At 36.4% G+C, this 27,739-nt stretch overlaps 1 protein-coding gene across 1 annotated transcript in view; it reads left to right on the top strand.

Moving 5' to 3' along the window:
• PKHD1L1 (PKHD1 like 1) overlaps positions 1-27,739 on the top strand; it is a 153,494-nt gene that overhangs the window by 100,265 nt on the left and 25,490 nt on the right. Inside the window, exons 53-67 of the mRNA XM_082364165.1 lie at positions 57-228; positions 4,619-4,707; positions 5,054-5,202; positions 6,779-6,908; positions 8,966-9,084; positions 11,167-11,296; positions 13,128-13,301; positions 17,693-17,796; positions 19,122-19,251; positions 19,984-20,105; positions 21,638-21,728; positions 25,208-25,356; positions 25,439-25,561; positions 26,123-26,234; positions 26,317-26,433. Coding sequence (XP_082220291.1) covers positions 57-228; positions 4,619-4,707; positions 5,054-5,202; positions 6,779-6,908; positions 8,966-9,084; positions 11,167-11,296; positions 13,128-13,301; positions 17,693-17,796; positions 19,122-19,251; positions 19,984-20,105; positions 21,638-21,728; positions 25,208-25,356; positions 25,439-25,561; positions 26,123-26,234; positions 26,317-26,433 — 1,911 coding nt within the window. The remainder of the gene's footprint in view (positions 1-56; positions 229-4,618; positions 4,708-5,053; positions 5,203-6,778; positions 6,909-8,965; positions 9,085-11,166; positions 11,297-13,127; positions 13,302-17,692; positions 17,797-19,121; positions 19,252-19,983; positions 20,106-21,637; positions 21,729-25,207; positions 25,357-25,438; positions 25,562-26,122; positions 26,235-26,316; positions 26,434-27,739) is intronic.

The raw sequence follows: 27,739 nt of genomic DNA, 5'->3' as shown, positions 1-27,739 counted from the left end.
ACATTCAAGTACTTTGATCATCATGTTAGTTTAAACTGCTTTTACTTCACTTTCAGTGTCAGGAAAAAATGGCCTTCATCAGAGCCAGTCCATTTCTGGGACCCTGGATCCTGATGTGAAGGATGTTGTTATTAATTTCCAAGCTTACTGCTGTATTCTCCAGGATTGCTTTCCTGTACATCCTCCATCAAGAAAACCAATTCCCAGGAAGCGACCAGCCACATATAAGTATACAGGCCTTTTGTTCGTTAATATACTTCAGTAGGTCTTCACAACATCCTTTCCATATGTCATCCTGGCTGAGATACTGGTGCCCTCCTCCTGCACAGTAGGTCCCAAAGCACTTCCACACTCATTGTTTCACTTGAGCCTTACAACCACCCTGATGACAAAATGGAAAAAAATCTCACAAAAATTATGTGTGAAAGTTACTGGGAATCTCATACTTGCAGAACGTTAGATCTGGATTTTTAGACCAACTCCCTTATTATATAGGTGAGAGAGCTGAAGCCTGAAGACCTTAAGTGAATTACCTGAGATCACAAACTTCCAACAGCACCAGAAACTGTGTCCTCATTGATACAATGCTTTCTTAGCAGGTGGCATCTCTTTCTCTAGAGTAACTGTCTTTTTGTGTCTGTGTATGTGAGTGTTTTTATTTTTATTTATTTTTTTAAATAAATTTATTTATTTATGTTATTTATTTTTGGCTGCTTTGGGTCTTCGTTGCTGCATGCAGGCTTTCTCTAGTTGCGGCGAGCGGGGGCTACTCTTCTTTGTGGTGTGCGGGCTTCTCATTGCGGTGGCTTCTCTTGTTGTGGAGCACGGGTTCTAGGTGCATGGGCTCAGTAGTTGTGGCGCATGGGCTCTAGAGTGCAGGCTCAGTAGTTGTGGCGCACGGGCTTAGTTGCTTCACAGCATGTGGGATCTTCCCGGACCAGGGATTGAACCCCGGGCCCACTGCATTGGCAGGCGGATTCTTAACCACTGCGCCACCAGGGAAGCCCTATTTTTTATTGAAGTATAGGTGATTTACAGTGTTGTGTTAGTTTCTGGTGTACAGCAAAGTGATTCAGTTATATATATATACATTTTTCACATTCTTTTCCATTATAGATTACTACAAGATATTGACTGTAGTTCCCTGTGCATACTTGTTTTTCTATTTTATTTTATTTTATTTTTTAGAAATTCACGTTCTTTTTTTTTTATTTATTTATTTATGACTGTGTTGAGTCTTCATTTCTGTGCGAGGGCTTTCTCTAGTTGCGGCAAGTGGGGACCACTCTTCATCGCGGTGCGCGGGCCTCTCACTATCGCGGCCTCTCTTGTTGCGGAGCACAGGCTCCAGACGCGCAGGCTCAGTAATTGTGGCTCACGGGCCCAGTTGCTCCGTGGCATGTGGGATCTTCCCAGACCAGGGCTCGAACCCGTGTCCCCTGCATTGGCAGGCAGATTCTCAACCACTGCGCCACCAGGGAAGCCCTGTTTTTCTATTTTATATATGGTAGCTTGTATGTGACAATCCCAAACTCTTCATTTATCCCTCCCCGCCCCCTTTCCCCTTTGGTAACCGTAAGTTTGTTTTCTATGTCTGCGAGTCTGCTTCTGTTTTTTTGTTTTTTTTTAAATTTTTGGCTGCATTGGGTCTTCATTCCTGTGCACAGGCTTTCCCTAGTTGCAGCAAGCGGGGGGCCACTCTTCGCTGCAGTGCGCGGGCTTCTCATTGCTGTGGCTTCTCTTGTTGCGGAGCACGGGCTTTAGGTGCGCAGGCCTCAGCAGTTGTGACACACGGGCTCAGTAGCTGTGGCTCGTGGGCTCTAGAGTGCAGGCTCAGCAGCTGTGGCACACGGGCCCAGCCACTCCATGGCATGTGGGATCCTCCCAGACCAGGGCTCGAACCTGTGTCTCCTGCATTGGCAAGCGGATTCTCAACCACTGCGCCACCAGGGAAGCCCTGCTTCTGTTTTATAAATAAGTTCATTTGTATCATATTTTAAATAGAATAACAGTCTTGGTCAAGTCTCATAATACAACTTATTTAATTTTATTTCAAATATTCAATTTCCTAAATATATATTAAGTCTTCTAGTTAAAAATAATTTTTCTGTCTTTGAAACTTATAAAGTCCTTTACCTTTATTTCTCATATGAAACATAACTTTCTACTTTATATTATAGTAATTACCATACATGATGGTACTAGTACACAACAGTACTAGTCTTTAAGACCCTTAAAGGCATGATCCTGATTTGATGTATATTTGTGTCCCTTATGGGCAAATAATAACCATACAAATAACGATGGTGATGATAAAAGTTAACAATTAATGGGCACATAAGAGCCCACTACTGTGCATCAAGTACAAATCAATATTATTTATTAAGTGAATTACGATTTCAGAATATACAGATTCTGCGATAACGTTGCACAAAAGAATAATAATTGAATTTGTTTATATATTCATTCAACCATTAAAAAATAGCACCTGCTATGTGCCAGGCACTGTGCTGAGCTCTGAGATTCAGTTGTGAACAACATAGATGTGGTCCCTGCCCCCATAACACTCACATTCTGTCCAAAGAGACAGATACCAACACAAGCAAACAAACAAAAAAGTAAACAGAAAATAAAGCACATGAGTTTGAGTTGTGATAAAGGTTGTAAAGGGAATGGATAAGGGGCTGGGACAGAAAACAACATGGCAGGGGCCTCCTTAGGGTGGATGGTTAGGAACAGCCTCTCAAAGGAGGGGATATTCTAGCTGAGAGCCAAAGGATGAGGAAGAGCTGGCTGTGTGAAGGTTGGGTTCTAGGCCAAGGGGACAACTTGGGCAGAGGCCCTGATGTGGGAAAGAGTGTGGCATATCCAAGAACTGAGAGGAAATCTACATGGCTGGACCCTTGTGAGCAGGGGAGAGTGGCCTGGACATAGCATTGGAAATAAGTGGAAATCAGACCATTCAGGTCATGCAGGCAGTTAGTGTTAAGAAATATGAGAAGCCTTTAAATGTTTCAGCTGATAAGTGACATTACATTTTGAAAAGGCCACTTTTACTACTCTGTGTAACAGAGGGACAGTAGAGAAAGCAGGGAGGCTCATAAAAAGAGTCTAGAGAACTTCAGAAGAAATACGGGCCATAAAGGTTATTGGCCAAAAAGCCCTAGATAGTCTAAGGTAGATAAAATTATTCAATATTTACTTAATATTTATTATGACTCATTAATAGATTTAGACTGGTATAGACCAGGATGTGATAGAGGTATGTGTTGATACACTACATGTATATGTCATAGGATAGGTGTTTTTCCTCTCACAATGTGAGTTCTGCTCACTGGAAATAGCTATAATTGGAATTATTAATTGGTATTTTGCAAATAGCTATCAGTGAAAACAAACAGAATCTTGATCCAAAACTGGTACCTCAGGACTAGAATATACAGGTCTAGCTACACAACACACAAATGCTTAGTTTAAGAAGTACTGGGCTTTTTTGATCGTAACCGTGGGCAATTAGAAGAAGAATGTATAACATGTAGTATAGTGCTGCTGGGGATAAGAATGAAAGGCTTGAGAAAAGCTAGATGAACTCAACTATTGAATCTGCACAATCCTGATGAATTTATTTAGTTAGATGGATACAACCTTTAAATAAACCATTGAGATTGCGTCATGAAAAATGTATTACTGTGAATCTAAATAATCCTAAATGATCGTTTAATTGCTAACCTCTTTTAAATCCATGAAGACAAAATTTTTATGACAGGATTTTTGATCAACAGATTTTTTAGTAATACAGCTTAGTAATTCAAATGTGTGATAAAAATATACTTTTAACGGAACAAACTGTTTTGGTTATTTGTAAAATTCCTGCATTAGTATCATAGAATTTTTAAACATTTTTACTAGGTCAGGAGAGCAACCCCTGTGAACATTTTTAAATGGGAAAATGCAATCAACTTTATAATAACATTCTTTGTAACAATTTGCACTGAGATAGTTTCAAGCAGGCATAGTGATGGAAAGTGGAGACCATCTCTCTTCCAACTGTGCTTTCCATATTTATTTCAATGTAATGTAACCTTCACTCTGGTTATAGACCTGCCGTCCTGCCCCCAGCCCAGCGGCTTACCCTCATTGACCCACCCTTGCCTATTCACAGACCATTCTTCCAGCCTTCCCTTCATAGAATCTAGCCAACTATATACCCTCCTGTCCCTTTCCCTATGAAATAGCACCATATGTAAGGGTCTTTAAATGGACAAAGGATGCATTTCTTTTCACTTTTCCACCATGTGAAATCTTATAAGGAAGTTAAGTTATTTACATTTTAGACAAAATTAGGGTATCACAATAAGGATTTAGTAGGAGAAAATGTGATTCGTATTGTGGGTGGAAAGGAAGTTTTCTTCAGTGGAGAAAAAACTGTATATGTAATTGTGTGTGTTGAGTACTTTACTAATAGCGTACATTAGCTTGTGTATTTACTGGAATTACAAACTATCCAATTTGCATTCTGTCATCCCTAAAACATCTAGTATAGTGCTACACTCTAAGGAGATGCTCATTAAATATACAGAGATAAAACTTAATGGAAATACTTCTTTTCTCTTTTCAGCTTATGGTCAAATGATTCTTTTTGGCAGTCATCTCGAGAAAATAATTATACCATACCTCACCCAGGAGCAAATGTTGTTATTCCTGAAGGTAAATGCATAAATGTAAATAAATAAAATGCTGTGTTTATACCACAATAGTTAGCAGTTAGGGTAGATACCTTTATGCAGCACGCCTTGGAGAAAGAGAAAATGTGAAGAGATGGATTCAGTTGTCGTGTCCTGGATGTCAGACGTCGCTTCTGGGTTTTATGTGGATTTAAACCGGAATATTAAGAATAATAGATTTTCTGAGAGAGACAAGAATTAGTCATTGTGTGGAAAAAGGCTCACGAACTTCAAAATTAGGACTCACTGATAGGGCTGTCAGTGTTTTATCTATAGGCTATAGTCTATGGATTATGTTATATTCCTTATATTAAAGTCTTGTTTTATAGGAACATGGATTGTGGCAGACACAGATATTCCACCAATGGAAAGACTCGTTATTTGGGGGGTTCTAGAATTGGAAGATAAGCATAATGTGGGAGCTGCAGAGTCTTCTTATAGAAAAGTTGTTTTGAATGCTACCTACATATCACTGCAGGTAAGAGTGACAGTCTTATAATTTATACCCTTATTAGCCAAATGCTAAAATGTTGGAGATTTACTAAGCAAATTATAAGAAAGCATATGCACCTGATGTGATTAAAACACAACTGGCTCTACCCCATGAAATGCAAGCCTAAGTTCAATATATTTCTGCTCTCCTTTAAATATTAATGACACATTCCTAAAGCAGTAATTATCATGCTACTTTTTAGTGTGAGGATTGCTCATTTTCAATCCTTTAGAATATTTGTATTATTATTAGGTAAAGCTAAACTCACAGCTTGCTGCAACTAACAGAGAATCCACTGGAGTTCTGAGGAAAAAAATTAAAAGATTTCAAGCCTTTTTTTTTAAGAAAGCAAACAGTATTTCTTAAAATGAATGAATGTAGATGGGATTATGAAAACCAGGAGCAGACTAATAAAAAAATGTCAGTTGTTTGGAATAATCACCTCATTCTCTCATAAACCTCAGATGGTCTTGAACGTGTAATAGTTTAATCAATTTAATTGTTCCGTCAGTCTTTTATTGGTGTTCATTTAAAAGAATAGCTTAACCAAAAAGCTATTAAGCACCACTAAAAAATAAGTGGGAGCCTTTCTTTCATAAAACTAGGCCTTTAATGCTTTAAAGGTGTGTGGTATTTTGGTTAGATACAGAGCTTAGAGGTAAATTAATGCTACAATTGAATCCTTACCTCACTGTTTAATAGTTTGGTAACAGGTTACGTTATTTTACTTCTTTTCAGCATCAGTTTTCTCACCTATGAAATGAGAATAGTAATTCCAATTCATGGGTTTAGTGTAAAGATTAAATGATATAAAATATGTAAAGCCTTGCATGTTATGCCTGGCATAGAATCAGCAAGCATTTAGTAATAGCAATTTTTATTAACAGTGATGGCTCATGAAAAACATAGCTTAGATATAAATAGAAGAGTATATTTTATATATGCCGCATTATTTTAAAGTACAGTGTGATCTGTTCAAGCACTAGTTTAGGTTTTAGGAGGTTTCAGTTTCAGGTCCAGTTCTGACAGTAAGTAGATGTTGAATTTGACCTTGGAAAAATCGTTTAAACTGCCCATCCCAAAGTGGATGGGTTAAATTAAGGTCACTTCTAGTTACAGTACTGTTCTTTGTAAAACAAAAATTCATTCATTTTTACTAGGGGAGGCTGCCAGTCTTCCTAATTCCTTTTTTTTAAAATATTAATTTATTTATTTTATTTATTTTGGTTGTGTTGGGTCTTCGTTTCTGTGCGAGGGCTTTCTCTAGTTGCGGCAAGCGGGGGCCACTCTTCATCGCGGTGCGCGGGCCTCTCACTATCGCGGCCTCTCTTGTTGCGGAGCACAGGCTCCAGACGCGCAGGCTCAGTAATTGTGGCTCACGGGCCCAGCCACTCCGCGGCATGTGGGATCTTCCCAGACCGGGGCACGAACCTGTGTCCCCCGCATTAGCAGGCAGACTCTCAACCACTGCGCCACCAGGGAAGCCCCCCTAATTCCTTTTTTATGGGGAAATTTTTCCTGCTCAGTTTTGAAGTATTAACAATTTTCTGCTTCACTGCAGGGAGGTAGATTAATTGGTGGCTGGGAAGATAACCCTTTTAAAGGAGAATTACAGATTGTTCTTAGAGGGAATCGTTCTACTCCAGAGTGGGCTCTTCCAGAAGGACCAAATCAAGGATCAAAGGTCCTAGGTATGTGTTTCCAGATACCAAAAGAGTCATATTAGTTTTGCAAATCTACTTTAGAACATGTAGCACTAAAAGACTTGTTATGAGTTCATGATGTTATTATGGTTTCAGAAGTTTTTACAGACATTGATTTGTAGGAACAGGTTATAAAAGTTGCTGAGATTTTAAAAAATTAAATCGTGTCACATTAAAATAGATACAGATGTGCATATTTCCAAAATGTAATTTATTGCAACACTAACATTAATGAATCACTCCATATGTATATTCTTTCTCTAATCTGGTTTTCTTCATAATCTTTCTTGTATATAAGCAATAATATTTTTCATATTTTAGTACTTTTCCCCTAAAAGGTAACTTTGTTATGTATTATTCCTACACAGTATTAAAAATCTGTGGATCGGTTGGCTGTGCTATTGATCTCGGGTGTTGAAGCAGGGTCTTGGTTCGCCGCCAGTGATTGAGGTCGGGTCGCAGTGGTGAGAGCACCGAATCCTAGCCACTACACCAGTGGTCAGTGAAAAGGCCCTGGCCCTACAGCTTTGCAGAAAAAGAATTCCCACAAAGACGGAGAGTAGTGACACAAGTAAAGTGTTTATTAAGAGAAAAAAAGAGTACAGTACTTTTGGATAGACACATGGGTGGGCTCAGAGAGAGAGTCGTGCCCTCGGGGCAGTTTGAATCACTTTTATGGGGCATTTCTTCCCTGTTTCCTTTGACCAATCATTTTGATTTGCCTGGTTCAGAGTCCGTATTTGGTGTATCTTAGGATTTTCCCATGTGTGCGCGTGCATCTCTTAGCCAAGATGGATTCTACCGAAGAGGCCTATGGGTAGTGAGCATTAGTTGCCATCACTTAGAATCACTCCCCTTTTGACCTCCAAGGAGCCTTTCTGCTCATGTGTAGTCAGGGAGGTCTCCTGACTTCAAGAATAAAGAATATGTGGTCTCTTATCTTCTACCTGGGCAGGGCCCAGCCTCCTCTCTCAATTGTCCTGTTATTCCCACCTCAGAGTATCCGTCCGCAAGGAATGAACTCAAACCATTTGTCCTGGGGGCCCTTATGTCTCCTGCCTCGCTATCAGTTATCCAGTCACAACTGTTGCTAAGTTTTAATTTTCCAGTTGCATTTGTGTGGCTGTACGTATTCCTATTCGAGCCTAGAAAGCAAAGGACCTGAGAGGGTTTAATTTGGTCCTAATAAATAACTGCTTTTATTAATACCACTGTATATTTATTTAAAAGACACATAAATGTGCTTCAGTTGCTCCGATGTACAATTTCCAAATCAGTGACAATAAAAAAGGGGATTAAAAAGTGGCTTAAAATTGAATTAGCTCTTGTGAGACAGACAAATTTAAATCTTAAAGAAAAATTTCCTGAGGCAGACAAATTCAGTCTTAAAAAATTTTTTTTTGCTTTTATGTGTTTATGTTTTTATTTCAAAAATAACATTTCTAGCAACACAGAATAATATCAAGAGAAAACATATATCTTCTACTCTCCCCTTGAGGAAACTAACATTAGCAATTTTTACATGTGTTTTTCATGCTTTTTATCTATGCCTGTATTCATATTACATAAAATGACTTGTGGTGCCTTATACAAAAACATGGTCAAACTAAATATATTACTATGCAATTTTCTTGTTAACATATTATGAATATCTTTCCAGATCGATACTTAACATGTAACACTCTTCATTTTTATAGCATATTACACTACAGTATTAGTAATATATTCTAATTTACTCCATTCTTATAATGATATACATTTGGATTAATTCTAGTTTTTCTAATATTTCCAAATATTGTTGTATTAAGCATCCTCATTGATGTATCCTTGTATACTAATTCAATTTATAGGGACCAGATTCCTAGAAGTAGGGCAAAGGGCCAAAGCCTTCCTATATAGCCCTGAGCAGATAACCCCAATTCTTTCCATTCATTCTAAAATGTTCAATCGCTTATTAAAATATATCTACTGACTGTTTCATTTTATACTAGCACTTAACTCAGTTCTATGCAGTGAATAAATAGGAGTGTGTTTTTCTCCTGCAGGGGTGTTTGGTGAGCTGGATCTTCATGGAATTCCACGTTCGATATACAAAACTAAGCTCTCAGAAACCGCAGAGGCAGGTTCCAAAGTCCTCTCTCTGACGGATGCTGTGGACTGGCAGGTAGAGGAATTACTACGTGGTGGAAAGTGAAAACACGCCATGGGTCAACTTAAGGTTTCTTCTTTATCCCAATGGACATTTGTTTTGTCACATGATTAACCAGAAGAGAAATGTATGTTTTGCAATTAGCTTGCACTCAAAAAGCTGACTTGATAGCAGGCATTTAAAAATTGTGGTGTCAAAGGTTCTTCAGAACATATAAAGAACATTATATATATATATTAGTTATGAAAGGAAAATATGAAAGTTTGGGGGTAAAAAATATTTATTTACAAATTCTTGCAAAACAGAAAAAAGAATTATTTTAAATACATTTTATTGTTATCTTGGTTATCTCTTTACTTCTAATTTGTGATTTTACATGTTAAGCATTTGAGAAGAAAACAAATCCTGATGCCCAGTGATATTCAAAACATGCCTGAGTTAAATAAGAGATTTTGGTAAAATATGAATGGTGGCAATTCCGATCTCTACTACACTCACAGGCTTGCATAGGCCACAGACTCACATGTTTTACAAATACTCTTTTTAATGCTAAAGGGTCAAGGAAATGGATGGATTACTTTTCCAGGCTCTCAGATTTCAGCCAGTTCCTTTCTGCTGAGAATAAGCTATAAGGTCACAGAACAAAGTGAGGCTTAGTATGAGTAAATGAATACAAATCATCAAAACATATGGGGTTGGCTCTCTTAATGTAGTGTAAAATCAGTAAATAGAAGGAGGATTTATTGAGAGTTATTATAAGCTACTTACAATATATTCGTATTTGTGATAGTTGAGGGGTGATTACTTTTTAAAAGGTGATTAAATGATTTAAATATCCCTATTATTTATCCAATTATCATTTATTAGTATTTATCTACTTAATATGTTCTGCCTATTATTTATATAATTAATATTTAGCCTAATGTCAGACATTTTCTAGGCATAGAGGATTCATTTGTGAAGAAATTGGTCAAACTATAGGGGAAATTGCATTGAAGTGGGAGAGGCAGACACTAAATGAACAGATAAATGTGTGTTATTTCAGATTATAATCTTTGTGATAAAGGAAATAAAACAGGTATGATAGAGACTGCCATGGTAGAGGGTGGCAGATAACATTAAATAGAGTGGCCAGAGAAAGCCTCTCTCAAGGGTATGACAGGGTTCAGGACATGCTACCCCAAAATATGAATACTTTAAGGGAAGAAATTTCTGCACGTGCAGGAAGGACTTTCTGGCTTTCCCCTGAAGCAGGTCACAAAACCTTCATGTGACAGTTGCCCTCCTTATACCCAGAGGAAAGAGACATCCTCAGCTCTGGAGACAAAGTGACACAGAGAAGAATCTGAATGGCCAACCCTTGCTGTTTCTCCCAGTTTCCTACACTTAGCTCATACCCTATCACAATTTTCCTCTACTCTCCACTCTTCCATAAAAATGCTCAGGTTTAACCATTTCTTCAGGTCTTTATTTCCCGTGTCATGTAAAACTTATATTGAATAAATCTATATGCTTTTCTCTTGTTAATGACTTTTGTTACAGGGGTCCCAGCTGAGAACTTGGAAGGGTAGAGGAAAAAGTTCTTTGACCTCCCCTGCAAGTACTTTTGAGCAGAGACTTGGTTGACAAAGAGGAGCTTGTCATATATGACATACAGAGATTCTAAGACTTAACCTCGCTCTGTCACTTATCTCTGCCTTTCTTACCTTTCAGGAATATCCAGTGATAGTTAACTGTGTAAAAAAAAAAAATCTGGGGGGAATTTTTTAAGTCTTAACAATATTATCCTGACCAATTTTTAATAAAAATGTGAATATATTTGCTTTGATATATCTAATTTTAAAAATGTATATCACCTATGATTTTATTAAGTGACTGAATTCAACTTAAGGAAATGTTGAGATAATTCAAAATATAGAATTCTTGCTATCAAACAAAAGCATATTTATTTTAGGGACCTAAATGTATGATTTGTTCTCTCTGATAATACCATGGTTGTAACCAATGTAAGTTAAATTAGAATTGTTTAATAGTTATTAAGAAATATAAACCTATTTTTTAAATTGTTCTTGAATTTGGCACTTGAATTTTTCTAAGGAAGGAGAAGAGATTGTGATAACAACCACAAGCTATGATTTCCACCAGACTGAAATTAGAAGTATCGTTAAAATCCTGCATGATCACAAAATTCTCATTCTCAATGATACCCTTTCCTATACTCACTTTGGTAAGTGGCTGTTCTTTAACCAAATAGATATATAATTAAAATGTCTCGAAATATTCACAGTTTAGTGCTCTCCTCTGTAATTACAATCATTTGATAAAACATCTCAGATTTTTAGAGGAGCATTTCACCTAGATTGGCACTGGTACCCAAAGGATGGTACTGTTTGTGTGTTGGCTGCAAAGAGTCCCTGCTGTGTGTATTAATTCATTCAGCAAATATTCAGCAGTGACCATTGCATTCTATGGGATAAGGCTGACACTTTCTGTTTTAGGCAAGCTTCTAGAGATTCGTACGCACACTGAAATTTGAGAACCCTTGATCCAAGAGCATCTTTGTCCTGATTTGTTTCATTGACACATTCCTCAGCGGTAACTGCACTTAGACAAGCTACAGCAAAATGGTAAAACTCTAATTCTCAAGGAAAGAAGGAGTTAATCAGAATCAACTGAAGATGATCTTTCAACTTGTAGGATCAGGGCTTTCCCAGCACCCCAGCCTTTCCCCATTTCACATGCTACCTTCATCTGAATCCCAGGAAGTGGAAGCAGACAGGAGTGTAACGTTAGAAAAGCCATTCAGATACTTCTGATGCTCCTGAGAGCTACAGCTAAGGCGGCATTATGCACTGGTGGATATCAGACTTGCATGAAAAAGAAACTTAAAAGAACTTTTTAAAGCAGTATTTTGATAGAAGCACGTGTCTATCATTCTATATCACATATTTTTTCTTTAAATCAAAAGAAAAAGGTTTCTTTGAAGAACATTTTAATCGTAAAATAGTGTTTGAAGTTCGACAGTATAGATTCTTTCATTTAAAGTACCAAACACTTCTCTCTGTTTGAAATGTACCTGCATGTCTTAAAGTTTTGGGTAAGACTTCTAGAAACGTAGAATGTAATTTAGGTTCTGTTTTGTTTTGCTTTTTAATTTTATTTATTTATTTATTTATTTTTGGCTGTGTTGGGTCTTTGCTGCTGCACGCGGGCTTTCTCCAGCTGCAGCGAGCAGGGGCCACTCTTCATTGTGGCGCGCAGGCCTCTCACTGCGGTGGCCTCTCCTGCTGCGGAGCACGGGCTCCAGGCGCACGGGCTTCAGTAGTTGTGGCACGTGGGCTCAGCAGCTGTGGCTCGCGGGCTCCAGAGCGCAGGCTCAGCAGCCGTGGCGCACTGGCCTAGTTGCTCCGCGGCACGTGACATCTTCCCGGAGCAGGGCTTGAACCCGCGTCCCCTGCATTGGCAGGCGGACTCCCAACCACTGCGCCACCAGGGAAGCCCCTAGGTTCTGTTTTAAAATTATTAAGATGTAAATGTACAGACTATGTTTGATATACTACTACATATTTATAAAGAATTGTAGTTGGTACAAAATATGTCACAGGAAAAGAGGAACAAACCAAGGTTTAGGTATCAGGAGAGGTAATACCTACGTATTGCTGACTGTCTACATGGCCCTGGGCAAGTTCATTTACTTCTCTATCTCATTTCCTCATCTGTTAAAATTACAGTAAGCTTCCCAACTTGTCTCACAAGAGTGTTTTTGTGTATAATTTGAAGTGTTTGCAAAATACCTATGAAGCAGTAACTTTGTAAGTGCTGATTATAATAACCTTTTTGCTGTAAATAGAAGAAATACTTTTGATTATTTTATAAATAAAAAGGTATAATTTCTGGCTGCCATCTGTGTACATGTAAGCGTGTAACTCTAATCAATTCATGTATTTGTGTTGACTTTTGGCATATTAGAAAGTTACGTGGTCTGTGAGCTGCAGAGAAACTAATAAAGACAGGTATTTCTTAGTGTTGGTAATAATCTAACTGTCCTTCTGCTGCAGCTGAAAGATACCATGTTCCTGGAACCGGTCAGAGCTACACATTAGCAGCTGATGTTGGGATACTGAATAGAAACATCAAAATACTTGGTGAGGATTATCCAGGTTGGCTGAAGGAATCTTTTGGTGCACGCGTCCTAGTCAGCTCATTCACTGAAAACACTGTGACATTTAAAGGTTAGTACAAATCCAGTTTATTTTTCTAAATGAAATATAGCAGGGTCTCTTCTGTGTTTAGTTCTTAAATAATCCTCACTCCTTTATAGGATCATCTGTGTTAAAAAAACAAAATCCAACTGAGGAAATTTTAAAGATCTTACTGGCTTTATTCAAGGATTCATGAATCAGGCAGCATCCAATCTAGCTGATACAAAGGAGCGTCAAAGAGCTGTGCAAAATAAGACTTTTATAGGCAAAAGGGAGCAGGAACAAGGTAGTTTTACTAGGCAAAAAAGAGGATTGGTTATTGCAAGGTTACTTTCCCTGTAGGGGGCAGAGGTTTATCAGGCAGATTACCTAACCAATGCTGATCAGGGAATTCATGATGGACTGGTTTAAGGTTCCATTTCAGGAGAACTGAAACTGTAATTAAGTCTGTTTGATGATGGAGGGCTTAGCAAAAGTGACTCCATTTTGGGCCTGATGTCTTGTTTTTAACACGTTGAAAAATAAAGGCTTGAGAGGGATTATGCAGTCAGGTGCCACCCTCCAGAACCCAATTCCTAACATTATTCTACTAATTTTATCTTTATAGACAAAATAATTATCAAATTAACAATGACCTTAGGTAACAGCTAGCCCAACCTTGCCCTCAAACAGAAATCGTTTCATAACAAGCACACTGATCTGTTATTTTTGTTTGAAGGAAAATTTCAAATATATTTCAAAGATAGAGAAATGTATAATATAATGCTTATCATCACCAATTACCACAAGTATCAACTTTGGCCAGTCTTGTTTGATCTATGAGCTCACCCATTTTCCTCAAGCCCACGGATTATTTTGAAGCAGCAAGCATATATTTTTTAAGATATAATTGACATAAAACATTGTGTAAGTTTAAGGTCTACAATGTGTTGATTTGATACACTTATATATTACAATATGATTACCACAGTAGCATTAGCTAACATCTCTATCATGTCATATAGTTATTATTTTTTTTTGTGTGTGGTGAAAACAATTAAGAGCTAGTCTCTTAGCAACTTTGAAGTTTATAATATGGTATTTTTACTGTATCCCTAAGCTGTACATTATATCTCCAAGACTATTTATCTACTAGTTACAAGCTTATACCCTTAAACAGCTCCCTATTTCTCCCACCCCACAGGTCCTGGTAACCATCTTTCTACTCTCTATTTTTATGAGTTCAGCTTTTTTAGATTCCACATATAAATGAGATCATACAGCATTTATCTTTCTATCTCTGACTTATCTCACTTAGCATAATTCTTTCAAAGTCCATCCGTGTTGTCCCAAATGACAGGATTTCCTTCTTTCTCACTCCTGGCTGAATGATATGATATATGTATAAACACAGTGGAATGTTTTAGATAGATAGATAGATAGATAGATAGATAGATAGATAGATAGATAGGGAGATATCTCACATCTTTATCCATTCACCCATTAATAGACATTTAGGTTGTTTCTATATCTTGGCTATTATGAATGAAGCAACCATGTATTACTTCATCTAGAAATATTTCAGTGTGTAAATCTAAAAGACTTCTTTAAAAACATCTCTAAGAATCAGATTTTAAAATGTTAGTAATTATTTCTAAACATCAAATGATTGTTCAGAATCCTCCATTTCATTCCTTCTTTCCCTTCCTTCCTCCCTCCTTCCCTCTTCCCCTTTCCCCTCCCCCTCCTCTTTCCTTCTTTCTTTTCTTTCCTTCCTTTCTTTCTTTCCGTCTTTCTCTTTCGCTGTCTTTGTTCAAATTGGGGTCTAAATAAGATCCATGTTGCAATTGGTTATGAATCTTAAATCTCTAATTCATTTCTCTTTCCTTGCAATTTATTTATAAAAGAAGTTAGGTCATCTGTCCTATAGTGTTTCTAATAGTCTGAATTTAGTGATGCATCCCTAGAATTTAACTAGTCCCTGCCTCCCTTGTATTTTCTATGCATAAGTAGAAAATTTAGAACTAGGAAATTGACCAGACCGGGACTCAATTTTTAGGCACTAATTCCTCATAGTTGGTTGTTATTTTTCCATTAATAGGCACATAATGTACGATTGTTTTTCCTTTTGTGATGTTAGCAGTTATTAATTATCATTGCCTGGATCTATTGAATCACTGAGGTTTAAAATGGTGATATTTTAATTCTACTATTCCCTCCTCATTTATAATCTCAAATATTTCTCTAAAGAGAGGCTTCCCCAGACCACTGACTACCCTGAAGGATAGTTTAGATAGAAAAAATGTTTGATTCTTTCCTCTTATTAACTAGTTTTCAAAACAATGAGTTGGTTGCCAAGCATCCTCCAAAGATAACAAGGAGTTTTTGTTTTGTTTTGTTATTAGTATCATTATTAGTTCCATGGATTTAAACATATTTGATATGTTCTAATCCATTGTGAACATTAACCTTATTGATACTGAAAATGCCCTCTCGTTGACCTTCAGAACCTTTTCATGTTGGTGCCTAAGTCCTCCTCCTTATGACTGTTTTTTTTTTTTAATTACAAATTTATTTATTTATTTATTTATTTATTTATTTATTTATTTTTTGCCACGTTGGGTCTTTGTTGCTGTGTGCGGGCTTTTCTCTAGTTGTGGCAAGCGGCAGCTACTCTTCGTTGCAGTGCGCGGGCTTCTCATTGTGGTGGCTTCTCTTGTTGTGGAGCACGGGCTCTAGGCACGTGGGCTTCAGTAGTTGTGGTGCGTGGGCTCAGTAGTTGTGGCACAGGGGCTTAGTTGCTCTGCAGCATGTGGGATCTTCCCAGACCAGGGATTGAACCCATGTCCCCTGCACTGGCAGGTGGATTCTTAACCACTGTGCCACCAGGGAAGTCCCTGACTGTTTTTGGTTTTTTTTTAGCTTCTTCACTTTCTGATATGACAAGTACATGTTGTAATATTTTTTTTCTTGCTGAGACTGGGAGTAAGTTATTCCTGCAAGTAACCCTGGTTCTTTTTATTGGAAGCTGGTGTTTCAATCTCACAATCTGGGTATAAGGAGTAATACTCTATTCTTGACTTGAACTGTTTCATCAGGAGCTCACTTGGTTACAATACTGCCTATTCCATTTTGCAACAGCTCTCATTTTAGAAAATCTTTATATTGAGGAAGCAGCTATCCCACTATAACTTCTACCTATTGGTCATAATCTGCCAACAGAAGCTTAACTGATGAGGAGAATAGTAATGATGATCGTAAAGTGATACAAGATTCCAGACACTGTGCTAAGAATTTAACACATATTATGTCATTCAGTCTTCATAGTATTATGGCATAAATATTGTTCTCTTTTTCAAGATAAAGAATTAGATGATTAGAGGGGTGAAATTACTCTGATCTTGGATACTAATCCATGTTGTTTCACTTAAAGTCCCATGATGGACCCTATTCACATGTCAACCTTTCCTTGCTCCAATAAATTATTTTGTGATGTAATTAAAGAAAATGCATCTATGGCTTTTGTAGGCCCGGGGTCTGTAGTAATCATTTATTCTCTGTATCTATCTTATTAATCTTATGTTCTCCACCATACATCTAATCTCTGGCTCATGGATTTCCAGACAGGCTTTTCCCTTCTAGTATAAAATAACTCTTCTCCAATGTATTTTATTAGATATCAGTTTTTGAAACAAGGAATACCCTCTACTGTATTTTTACCAGCGATGAATCTCCGTGCCTCAGTTTCCTTGTATAGAAGACAGGAATAATAAAAGTTCCTAAGTCACAGATGTTGTGTGAGAATTAAAGCACACACTGCCTGTTAAGCACTTAGTACAGAGCTTGGCACAGAGTCATGGCTCATGGATTGTTACTGCTGCTCTTAATAATCTATGAAATTGCCTTTTGTCACTTCAGTGGCACTTAAGACAAACTTGGTCAGCAGATACTTGGCAATGCATATCCTGGAAAAAATTATGTAAAGAGAATGTCCTTAACAGTTCTTTAGAGCATCAAAATTGAAATGTCAGGTAAATTATAACTTGTGCCTCATGCCATGCATTCTCAACAGGGACTGTATCACTACTAACAGGTGAAAATTGACTCTTGGGGGGAAAAAAAAACGTAACCAGTTTGTGGTCCTCCAAAGGGCCACCATACCTTGACAAATATGTAGTATATCTGTGGTATTAAAATGTCATGGAGAGGGAACGCTATTCAGAAAGAGAAATGTCTAAAAAGGTTCTTGTGAGGGGCAGTAAAAAAACAAATTCAGAAACATTGCCTTATTTGGATTAAAAGGGCAAAGAAAAATGAATACAATTTTCATGAAAAAGTTGAAAACGAATTTGTAATTTGGAAAATTACAAAAACTTTAGTAGTTTTTCAAAATTTTTATTCAGCTTCAAGGAAAAAAAATGTGTAACTCTTTTCCCCACTAGGAAGTGCAAGAATAAGTAATGTGGAATTTTATCACAGTGGTCAAGAGGGCTTCAGGGATAGCACGGATCCAAGATATGCTGTAACATTTCTTAACCTGGGACAGGTTTGTACTTTATTTTTAATTTTTGCATATACCCAAAATTAAGTATTTTGATTTTGATTTGATTTTCATTTAACTTCACTAAATACCCATATCTTAGAATTGCTAAGACTATAATCTAATATAATAAAACTTTCTTAGATGTATTTCCCATTAACGTTTTTAGACTTACAACGGTATTTGATTCCAACCATTTTATGCGTTATTTAAGGTCAGTAAAAAAGAAAAAAAAAAACAGAAAATGGAACACAAAAGGTGAAAGAATTGAAGATCTATAATAGTATTTCACATCTCTATTTTACTTTACAATGACCAAAAATATTTCCAAACAGTTATTATTAAACAAAGTGAGTGTTGCTTAAATTTCTCAAATGAAAAGCATGTCTGTATATCCGTGCTTCTGTCAAAAGTGGGAAAATAAATATGCTTAGAGGGCTGCTGATTTAAGAAAAAATGAGAAAGAGCATATTTCTTATATAGAATTTGAAAAAGAATAGATACATGTATAACTGAATCACTTTGCTGTACACCTGAAACTAACACAACACTGTTAATCAACTATGCTCCAATATAAAATAAAAATATGAAAAGTAAATAAAATAAAATAAAATAAAAATATATTATGGAGGGGAGATAAATTGGAGTCTGGGATTAATATATACACACTACTATACATAAAATAACGAGGACCTACTGTATAGCACAGGGAACTGTACTCAGTATTCTTGTAATAACCTATAATGGAAAAGAATCTGGAAAAGAATAGATACATATGTATAACTGAATCACTTTGCTTGCACTTGAAACTGACACAACGTGGTAAATCAACTATATGTTAATAAAGATAAATAAATAAATAAATAAAAATTTTAAATCATGTAGGTTTGGAATTGAAACCCCTAAACTACTTATTGACTGTTTCCTACAGACATTTGAATTGTAACCCCTGCCTTGAGTATCGACTTCCCTGGGCAAAAAAAAAATCCCTGCTCATCATATAATAAACTGTTCTGAAAAATAATTTTTAGTTCCTTAGCATTTTATAGGTAATGATAGAAATATAAATACATAGAAAAACGCTTGAGAATTTTTAATTCACATTTAAAATAAGTATTTCTTTTTTGCTTTTTTTAATCATAAACCGAAGATATATGGAAATTTCCCAGGATTAAAAGGTCTGCTGGGAAGTCATCTCCTTTCATGGAATGTAAATTGAGTATTTTGTTTATCAAGATTTGTTTTCTGAAAATCACCTGCTTCAAATTTTTTTCTTTAAATGGCCTTTAACTTTGTTTTTAAAATGTTCACTGAATCCTGATGTTTTATAGATTCAAGAACGTGGCTCATCTTATATTCAAGGCTGTGCTTTTCACAGTGGCTTTTCCCCCGCAGTTGGTGTATTTGGGACAGATGGATTGGACATAGATGATAACGTGATTCACTTTACAGTGGGGGAAGGTAATATGATAATATTTCGGTCCAATAACACGTCTTCTGAGACAGCCTTGTCTGCAAACTCTAGAGCCAGGGTGTCCAATTAATCTTTCTTCAAGAATGGAAATAAAGGGTCTATGTTTGTGCTAACATGGTAATTACTAAACTGCATGTGGCCATTGAACACTTGAAATGTGGCTAATGTGACTGAGAAACTGGATTTTTAATTTTAATGGTACTTAATTATATTACTTTACATTTAAGTAGTCACATGTGGCTATGGCTATCATATTGGACAGTACAGCTCTAGAAGAATTATTTACCAGACCATGATCTTATGTGAGTTATTTAATCACCAATAGTTTAAATTACTGACTTTTAACATACTTCTCACATATAAAACAAAAAGATTATTCACAAATAAAGATAATTTTTTTAAAAAATATATTTGATTTGATTTAAGGGGTTGTCCTTTCTTGAATATCAGTCTAAAGCATAATACAAATTCATTTAAGGTGTATAAAATTTGTGTGTATATTTGTTAAAATCTGAGGTGGAGCCTGTGAACCCACATATTTAACAAAAGATTTTAATTCAGGTAGTCTATTAAAGAGGTAGAGTATCAAAGAGTTCAGAGGGTTCACTCTAAAATCAAAAGGGTTCATTTGTCAGGTTCAAACGAGAAAACTAATTTCATGGAAGAAGTGAAAGACATTCCCTATAGTACTCATTTGGGGGAATTTTCTTTTTTTCCAGGCATGAGAATATGGGGGGATGCCAACAGAGTCCGAGGAAACTTGGTTACACTTTCAGTTTGGCCAGGAACCTATCAGAACAGAAAAGACTTGAGCTCAACTCTCTGGCATGCAGCAATTGAGGTAGTGTGAACAAATTTAAAATTATAAGTAGACAAAATTATAATTTGTAATTCCCTTATTGAAGATTATAATTTCTGTAGAATTTGTAAATCTCAAAATGTCATTGAAAATGATTTCTTCCTTAGATAAAGATTGTGGATAAAGTGAGCTGATTAAAGGAGTGAATGAACTTTCTTTAAAGATGTTGTGAGCTCCAGTAGCCATTGGATTTTTCTCTGTGGTGACGTCCATTGGTTTAAATAGTTCTCTTATTTACTTGCTTCTCCAACATTAATTATTGCTTTCAAGTTCCATTAAAGGGTCTCTCTGCTTCTAATTGACTGAATGCCTTACACATTTTACTATTTAACTCTGAATTTAAATGCAAAATTATAATGATAGACTATAAAATCTCTAAAATCCATTTCTCATCTAAAATTCTTATGATTCTATATGCAAGGTTATTTACTCTTATCGGATATTACTAATTGGGCCCTTCTTGTTTCCCGTGAAGTTTCTTCAATTACTATAGGTATTTATTTAGATGTAGAGTGAGATTGTAAGCAAGAAAATAGAAAGTACAGAGAGGATTTAGAGGAAAGATAGCTTCCTCTTGTTTTTATCTTACTTACTTATACCCTAGGAAAGAAAAGGAATTTAAAAAGCTCTCTTTGAAAGATAGGGTAAGGATTGAATTTTGTTTTTGTACAACTATTAATAATCACCTTAAAGCAACATCTGAAAGCCTGGAACTTAGTATACATTTATAAGGTAATAATGTTCTCTTTTTGTCTATTTATAGATGTTAGAATGTAATCAAATGTCAATTCCAAATCTTTAAGTTATCTATATCTTTTGAAAGGCATTTTTTTTACTTTTATGAATTCCATTTGACTCTATTTTTATCATAATCTTTAAAAATAAGGCTGTTTAACATGCTTTAAATAAGTGAGATTTGGACTGTTCTGCTGATTCTATGTAGGCAAGAACTAAACCTTCTGTGCTCCATACTTTTCATTTTCTACCACTCTGATTTGGCTCATAAAATAAATTTGTTTAGTAATTACCTACTTGTTCTAACCCAGTTTTTTATTGTAGCAGATTTTCTTTAATGAATGCCTCTACTGAATTTTATGGTCCACTGTAATTGCCTTAGTTGTCTTTTTCTTAATAAATCAAATTGGTAACAGAATATAACCAAAAAAGAGTGATAAAATTTTTGTAGCCTTGTTATAATACTGAAATTTTGTCTATGGCTTGTTAATATTCAACCACGTCCAGTGGATTTTGTGACTGAAATGAAAAGTAATCTCTTTAATGTACTTTTATAATGAAGTCTAAAATGTAGTATCTAGTGGTAGGTTTACACCAAGAACCTAAGGTAATTTCAGTACTTCATTTGTATTATAAATTTGAATGGGGTGAATGTGAATTAAATTTTTACTCCTGGAAGTATCATCATAATTAGTTTTCCAGTGTATGTTGCATACCTGCTCTCATTGCATAATTGTGTAAGAGCCTGACCCAAAACATTTTCTTTATCATTATACTAGATAAATAGAGGGACGAATACAGTCTTACAAAATAACGTAGTGGCTGGATTTGGAAGGGCAGGATATCGCATCAATGGTGAACCTTGCTCAAGTAAGTCTTTGGCATAGAGTCACTAAAATTAGGAAATAACTTGTCCAAATTTGTTCGAAATAAATAATTATTGTTTGTGAGTTGAAAAGTAATATTGCTTCTTCCTGGGCACTGAAAGAACTCAACAAACTAAATTATTTACATATAATATTGGGTTTAAAGAAAAAATTAAAACCAATTTTCTTCTCATCCTTCACCCCTATCACCCTTCTCCGGCAGCCCCAGGATGCCATGCTCTTTCCTGGCCCTAGGACACTGCAGCCCCAGGTCCTCTCCTGAGACCCCGTCCCCATCCTCAGCCTCCTGAGACTGGGCCTTGCTGCTCCCCAGGCCTCCCCTTCACAGTCACTGCCTCAGGGAGGTCCCTGAGCCCCAGGCTGAGGGAGGTGACCAGCCCTGTCCTTGTGATACCCTCATGTCCTTCTGTCCAATCCCATGCCATTAGCTGTGCCTGCCACAGCGTGTTTGCATTCCTGATCCCACTGGACATGAGCTCTTCCTTGACAAGGGTATCTTTATTCTATCCCTGTGACTGTAGAGGCGATGAGAAGGAAAGAGAAAATCAGAGGGATAACCAGGGAGACAGAGTGAGCCAGAGAGTGTAAGGGAGAAAAAGAGGGGGTAAAGTAGAGAATGGTGGACAGTTGGGTCTGATGGACTCGGGAAGACACAATGAGAGTGAAAGAGAGTAATCCAGGCAAGAAGCAGTGGGATGAAAATAAACAAAAGGGATCAGCAGAGAGATGGGGGAGGACAGAATAGGATAAGGTGTGTTGACTAATAGTATCAAGGGGATAAAAGAAGGATAGATCCTTTAAAAATAGGCTTTTAAGATAACTATTTTCCATGTTTATGATCCAAAAACTCTTAACAACAGCTTCAGTGCTTGATTTGATGGTACTGAACAGTGATTATCTTATCCCACCACCACTTTCCCAAAAGCAACTTGTAAGCATAGAGATACATGCCTATAGGGATATGTCACTATTTCATGCTTCCGCTTTAAAGGAATACATGCTCACTATTCATATGTTAAAGCCTGCAAGCATGAAAAAAATTAAAGGACATGAACAGAGGGTTCTCAGATACATTTCTATCAGATTAGTAAAAATCAAGAATTAACTGAACAACTGCTCTCCTGGCAAGGCTATAGGGAAATAGTAACATTTACACTTTGCTGGTTGAAGGACAAAATGATATAACCCCTACAAAGGGGAATCTGGCAATAGCTACCAAAATTATAGAGGCATTTACCTTTGATTCAGCACTTCTGCTTCCTGTAATCTAACAGTTGCCTCTACAGCAGTTAGAAAAAGAGTTGTGAACAAGGTTATTCATCACAGCGTTGCCTGTACTGGCAGAAAATGGAAAGCTACCTTGTGTCCAGTTACGGTGGGCTAGTTATATAAAGCCAAACACTGGAACACTGGACCTCTCTAAAAAAAGAAGGAAAAAAGATGCATACTGTGTATTAATATGGAAAAATAACCAGGACATTCTAAAATGATAGTGGAGGTTACTTAGAAGGGGAACAAAAGAATATGTATGGTATATGCATTTACATAAAGAAACACTGAAAGTGTAAAAGCAAAAAGTCATTGAAGGTGAGTAGGAACAGGGTGACTGGTCACTTATTACTGTATAACTTTCTATAAACTCTTGACTTTTAAACCAGATAAATTAATTATTGAATCAAAAAAGTAAAAGAATGCTAGACCTGCTGGCTTTACCTCTTGGGAAACTTAGCTAAAGGAAATGGAATTTTCTCTGAAAAATGTATAGCCCTTCTATAGTTGATTTTTTTAATCTCTATAGGTATTTTTGAAATTCTTTGAATAAGCATTTTTTTCTGTAAATTCAAAAATTATTGGACTTTAGCTAATTTTATTCTTGTGCAAAGTACATTTTGAAGGAATAAAACAACTTCGCCACAGATACAACTGATTCCCTGATGTATGTTCTTTTTAAATATTTTAGTTCCCAACAGCTTAAAGTAGCTTTTCTTTGACTTAAAATTTTAAAATATGTAATTTCTCTACAACTTCTTTGAAGTATTGTTGTGTTTTTTAATCAAAATATGACCTGTGAATGTGAATATTTACTAATATGTATAATCCCACGTAATGCATTTTTCACTGAATATATTGATCTTCCTAAATAATCGGGAGTGTTTATAAGGAGCAACTGAAATATGAGACATCACAGAGGAACTGAGGGTTTAAGTTCCTGGAATGGGACATCAATTTACACAATTCATCTCCCTAACAAGTGAGGGGCTGGGATGCTGGGAAGGGAACTCTGACACACGTGGGTCCAAAGGTGGAGCCATCCTTGTCCATGGGGCTACATTGTGCAGAACCGAGGTGTAGCCATGCAGACAGCTTCTTAGGGAGGAAACAACAGAAACCAGGCCGACCGACCATAGGTGAAATGTCAATCTCAAAGGACTAGGAAGAAGGGAAAAGCAATTGAAGATGGAGGAAGTCAGATCCTGGGGAACTTGGACAAGAGAGCTGGTACAAAGTACAATTTAGGAGGCAGTGCTGCTCTTTATGGGGAATCCTCAAATTTATGCATGATTGGGACGAGCTTTTAAGGTCACTGATCTGATTTGTACATAAGTAAAACTTTCATGAAAATCCACTTTAATTATCCTGTATATTAATAATGGGTATAGCTTCCATTTATTGAGGCACTTCATGTGGGTTATTTCATTTCATTTTGAAACAACCCTGAATTAGACATTATAATTTTTTATATATGAGGGAACTTAAGTTATAAAATGCTAAGCAACTTTCCCAAGATCATGCATACATTAATTCTTGAAGTATTTGATGAGCACCTACCTCTGCATTACCTTCTAGGCTCTAGGAATCTGGCAGTGAACGAGCTAGACACAGTTTCTTCTTTCATGAAGCTTACGTTCTTATAGGAGAGAGGAGATGAATAATTCACAAATAAGTAGTAATTAAATATCAAAGTGAAAAAAATTTTAATTGCCATGTTAACTGACTGAGGTGCTAACTATGAATCCGGTAGTCAGAGAAGGCCTTCTAAGGAAGTGACACTTAACTTGAAAATGGGATGACCAGAAGGAACCAGTAACATTTATAAACAGCAAGTGGTATCATTGTGTTTTTCAAGTTTAGCCTTGTTTGAATTCAAACTTCATAATCTTTCTAAAGAAATTCATGTTTAATCAGATATAATAAGTTAAGGGTGCTAGCACTAAAGTAAACTTTTGCAAATGAATATACAATTATTCTGAGTAACATTGAAGAGGCAAATTAGATAAGAGAAATACTAAATAGAATAAACCATAAGTAGCTGAACCATACAAATATTTGGTCATGTTGTTAAAATTTGCATCAGAATCATATATTTAACTTTTAAAAGAATTTCAACTTTAACTGATACTGCTTATAACTCTATGACTTGATTCATAATGTTAATTTACTGGTTCCATATTTCCTTCAAAGGTCAGTCTTATTCTCTGGAAAAGTGGTTTGACAATGAAGCCCATGGAGGTTTATTTGGTATCTATATGAACCAAGATGGCCTTCCTGGATGTTCTCTTATACAGGGATTTACCATTTGGGCATGCTGGGATTACGGAATTTATTTTCAGGTAAATGGATCCAAAAAAAGTGATTGTTTATTTTCTTTTATGATTATATTTCATACTATGTAACCTCCAAGTTCTATTACAGACCACGGAGAGCGTGCGTATCTATAACGTGACCCTGGTTGACAATGGAATGGCCATTTCCTCAATGATTTACATGCCACCTGCTGTATCTCACAGAATTTCCAGTAAAACAGTGCAGATTAAGGTAAGAATTGAACGCAGCCACACAAAACAGAAAGAGCAACTCTGAGAAGGGTAAAATTATTGAATACAAATGATTTTCTTGACTTCTTTGCCCTACTAGCCACACCTCCTGCCTTTGTGCTCATTGCCTTCTGCCAGGAAGCTCTCCATCCTTCCCTCTCCCCCCTCCTTCCAGCAGCTCTTCTTGCTTATCACCTGCTAATCTTGCCACAATTAGTTAAATTTTCACTACCTCTATGAAGTCTTTCCTGAACCAGCTTAGGTAGTTTTGACACTCCCTCCTCTTTTTGTTCCTACTTTCCCTGCACATATTCCTATCATGGAAACATAACATGTCTTTAAATATAATTATTTACATGCCTGTCTCCCCCCTCTGACTTTGATTGTCATCCACTTGGGGCAGAAATCACATCTTTTTTATCTTGGTTTAATGAATGATCCACTTCTCAAAGTTATACAGGTTGTGTTTTGCTACAGTGGAATTCATTATTATTCATTATTATGTTTTCTTTTAAGAAAAGTTATTATTAAAGCTTACTGTTTGAACTTTTTTTTAAAATAGAACTCATTAATTGTTGGAAGTAGCCCTGAATTTAATTGCTCTGATGTCCTAACTAATGATGATCCCAATATTGAACTTTCTGCTGCCCATCGAAGTTCTAGACCTCCATCAGGTAAAGATTTTAGAACTTTTAATTTTGGGGTTCATATGAGTGCATATTTCAAATTTCATTAACTTTCTTCTTTTTGTAAAAGGTGGGAGAAGTGGGATTTGCTGGCCTACCTTTGCTTCAGCACATAACATGGCACCACGGAAACCGCATGCAGGGATCATGAGTTACAATGCCATCAGTGGTCTTTTGGACATCTCAGGCAAGTTTAAACATAGTCTTTGAAAGTCTACTCAGTTAAGTTCTGTAAAGAATATGTAGAATATAACTAGTAATGTTTCACTGTTAGTTAAAAAAAATAATGATTAAATTAATCTGCTCAATACAAGCAAAGACACCAGACAGAAGAGTCAATTTCAAGAATAGTTCCCTGGCAACATTCATACATATAAAAGAACTGACATTTCATTTTCTTTTTAAAACAACAGAAAAAGCACTGCTATAGTGATTTAATATTAATTAGTTTCTCTAAATTGTAAAGCCCTTTTATATAATTAGGGCTATATTTTATTAGAAGTTTTTATGATGCAGAAATTTTAGTTCATAGAACTTAAATGTTTTGCCAAACTCCCACAGCTGCTGGCAGAACTAGGATTAGAATCAAGATCTCTTGACTTAAAATCTGCTGCTTTTTCACTGAACCAGGCTGCATCCTTAAAAATGTAAAATAGGGGCTTCCCTGGTGGCGCAGTGGTTGAGAATCTGCCTGCTAATGCAGGGGACACGGGTTCGAGCCCTGGTCTGGGAAGATCCCACATGCCACGGAGCAGCTGGGCCCGTGAGCCACAACTACTGAGCCTGCGCGTCTGGAGCCTGTGCCCCGCGACGGGAGGGGCCGCGATAGTGAGAGGCCCGCGCACCGCGATGAAGAGCGGTCCCCGCACCGCGATGAAGAGTGGCCCCCACTTGCCTCAACTAGAGAAAGCCCTCGCATGAACCGAAGACCCAACACAGCCAAAAATAAAAAATAAAAAAATAGATAAATAAAGTAGCTATAAAAAAGAAAAGTGCTTTTAAAAAAAAAAATGTAAAATAATTAAAATAGATGTAGTAAACGTACCAAGTATTTTCGCTTTGCCCATTAAATACACTGAGCCATTCTCTATTTCAGTTTAGCAAATCTCCCTTTCATGATAACTTTAACCAGTGTCACCTGAAAGAAAGCAGTTCAATAAATTAGACATCTAAGTTTTGACATATTATTTCTCATAACTTTAATTCCCAGAAATGCAAAACAAATTATCATTTTTTAGTGTTACTTTTAATGATACCCCTGCCAAAAATTATTTAACATGCTACATAGGTTTAGGACCAATAAAGGAGATCTACACAGGGAACAAACAGCATCTATTACTATAGTATTTTATTGATACTCATCTACAGGCTTATATTCATGCATATACAATATTTTCTTAGGAGAAAATACAGTCAAGCAGGGTAGTATATAGCACATAACTAATTTAAGAATTTTTTGGAGTCACTTTTTGCTGTTTTCAGTTTTGAGTTAC

This window comes from Balaenoptera borealis (assembly GCF_965194805.1).
Source record: "Balaenoptera borealis genome assembly, chromosome: 17".
NCBI lineage: Eukaryota > Metazoa > Chordata > Mammalia > Artiodactyla > Balaenopteridae > Balaenoptera > Balaenoptera borealis.
The sequence above is the reverse complement of the archived record's forward strand: the minus strand, read 5'-3'. Positions and strand labels throughout refer to the sequence as shown.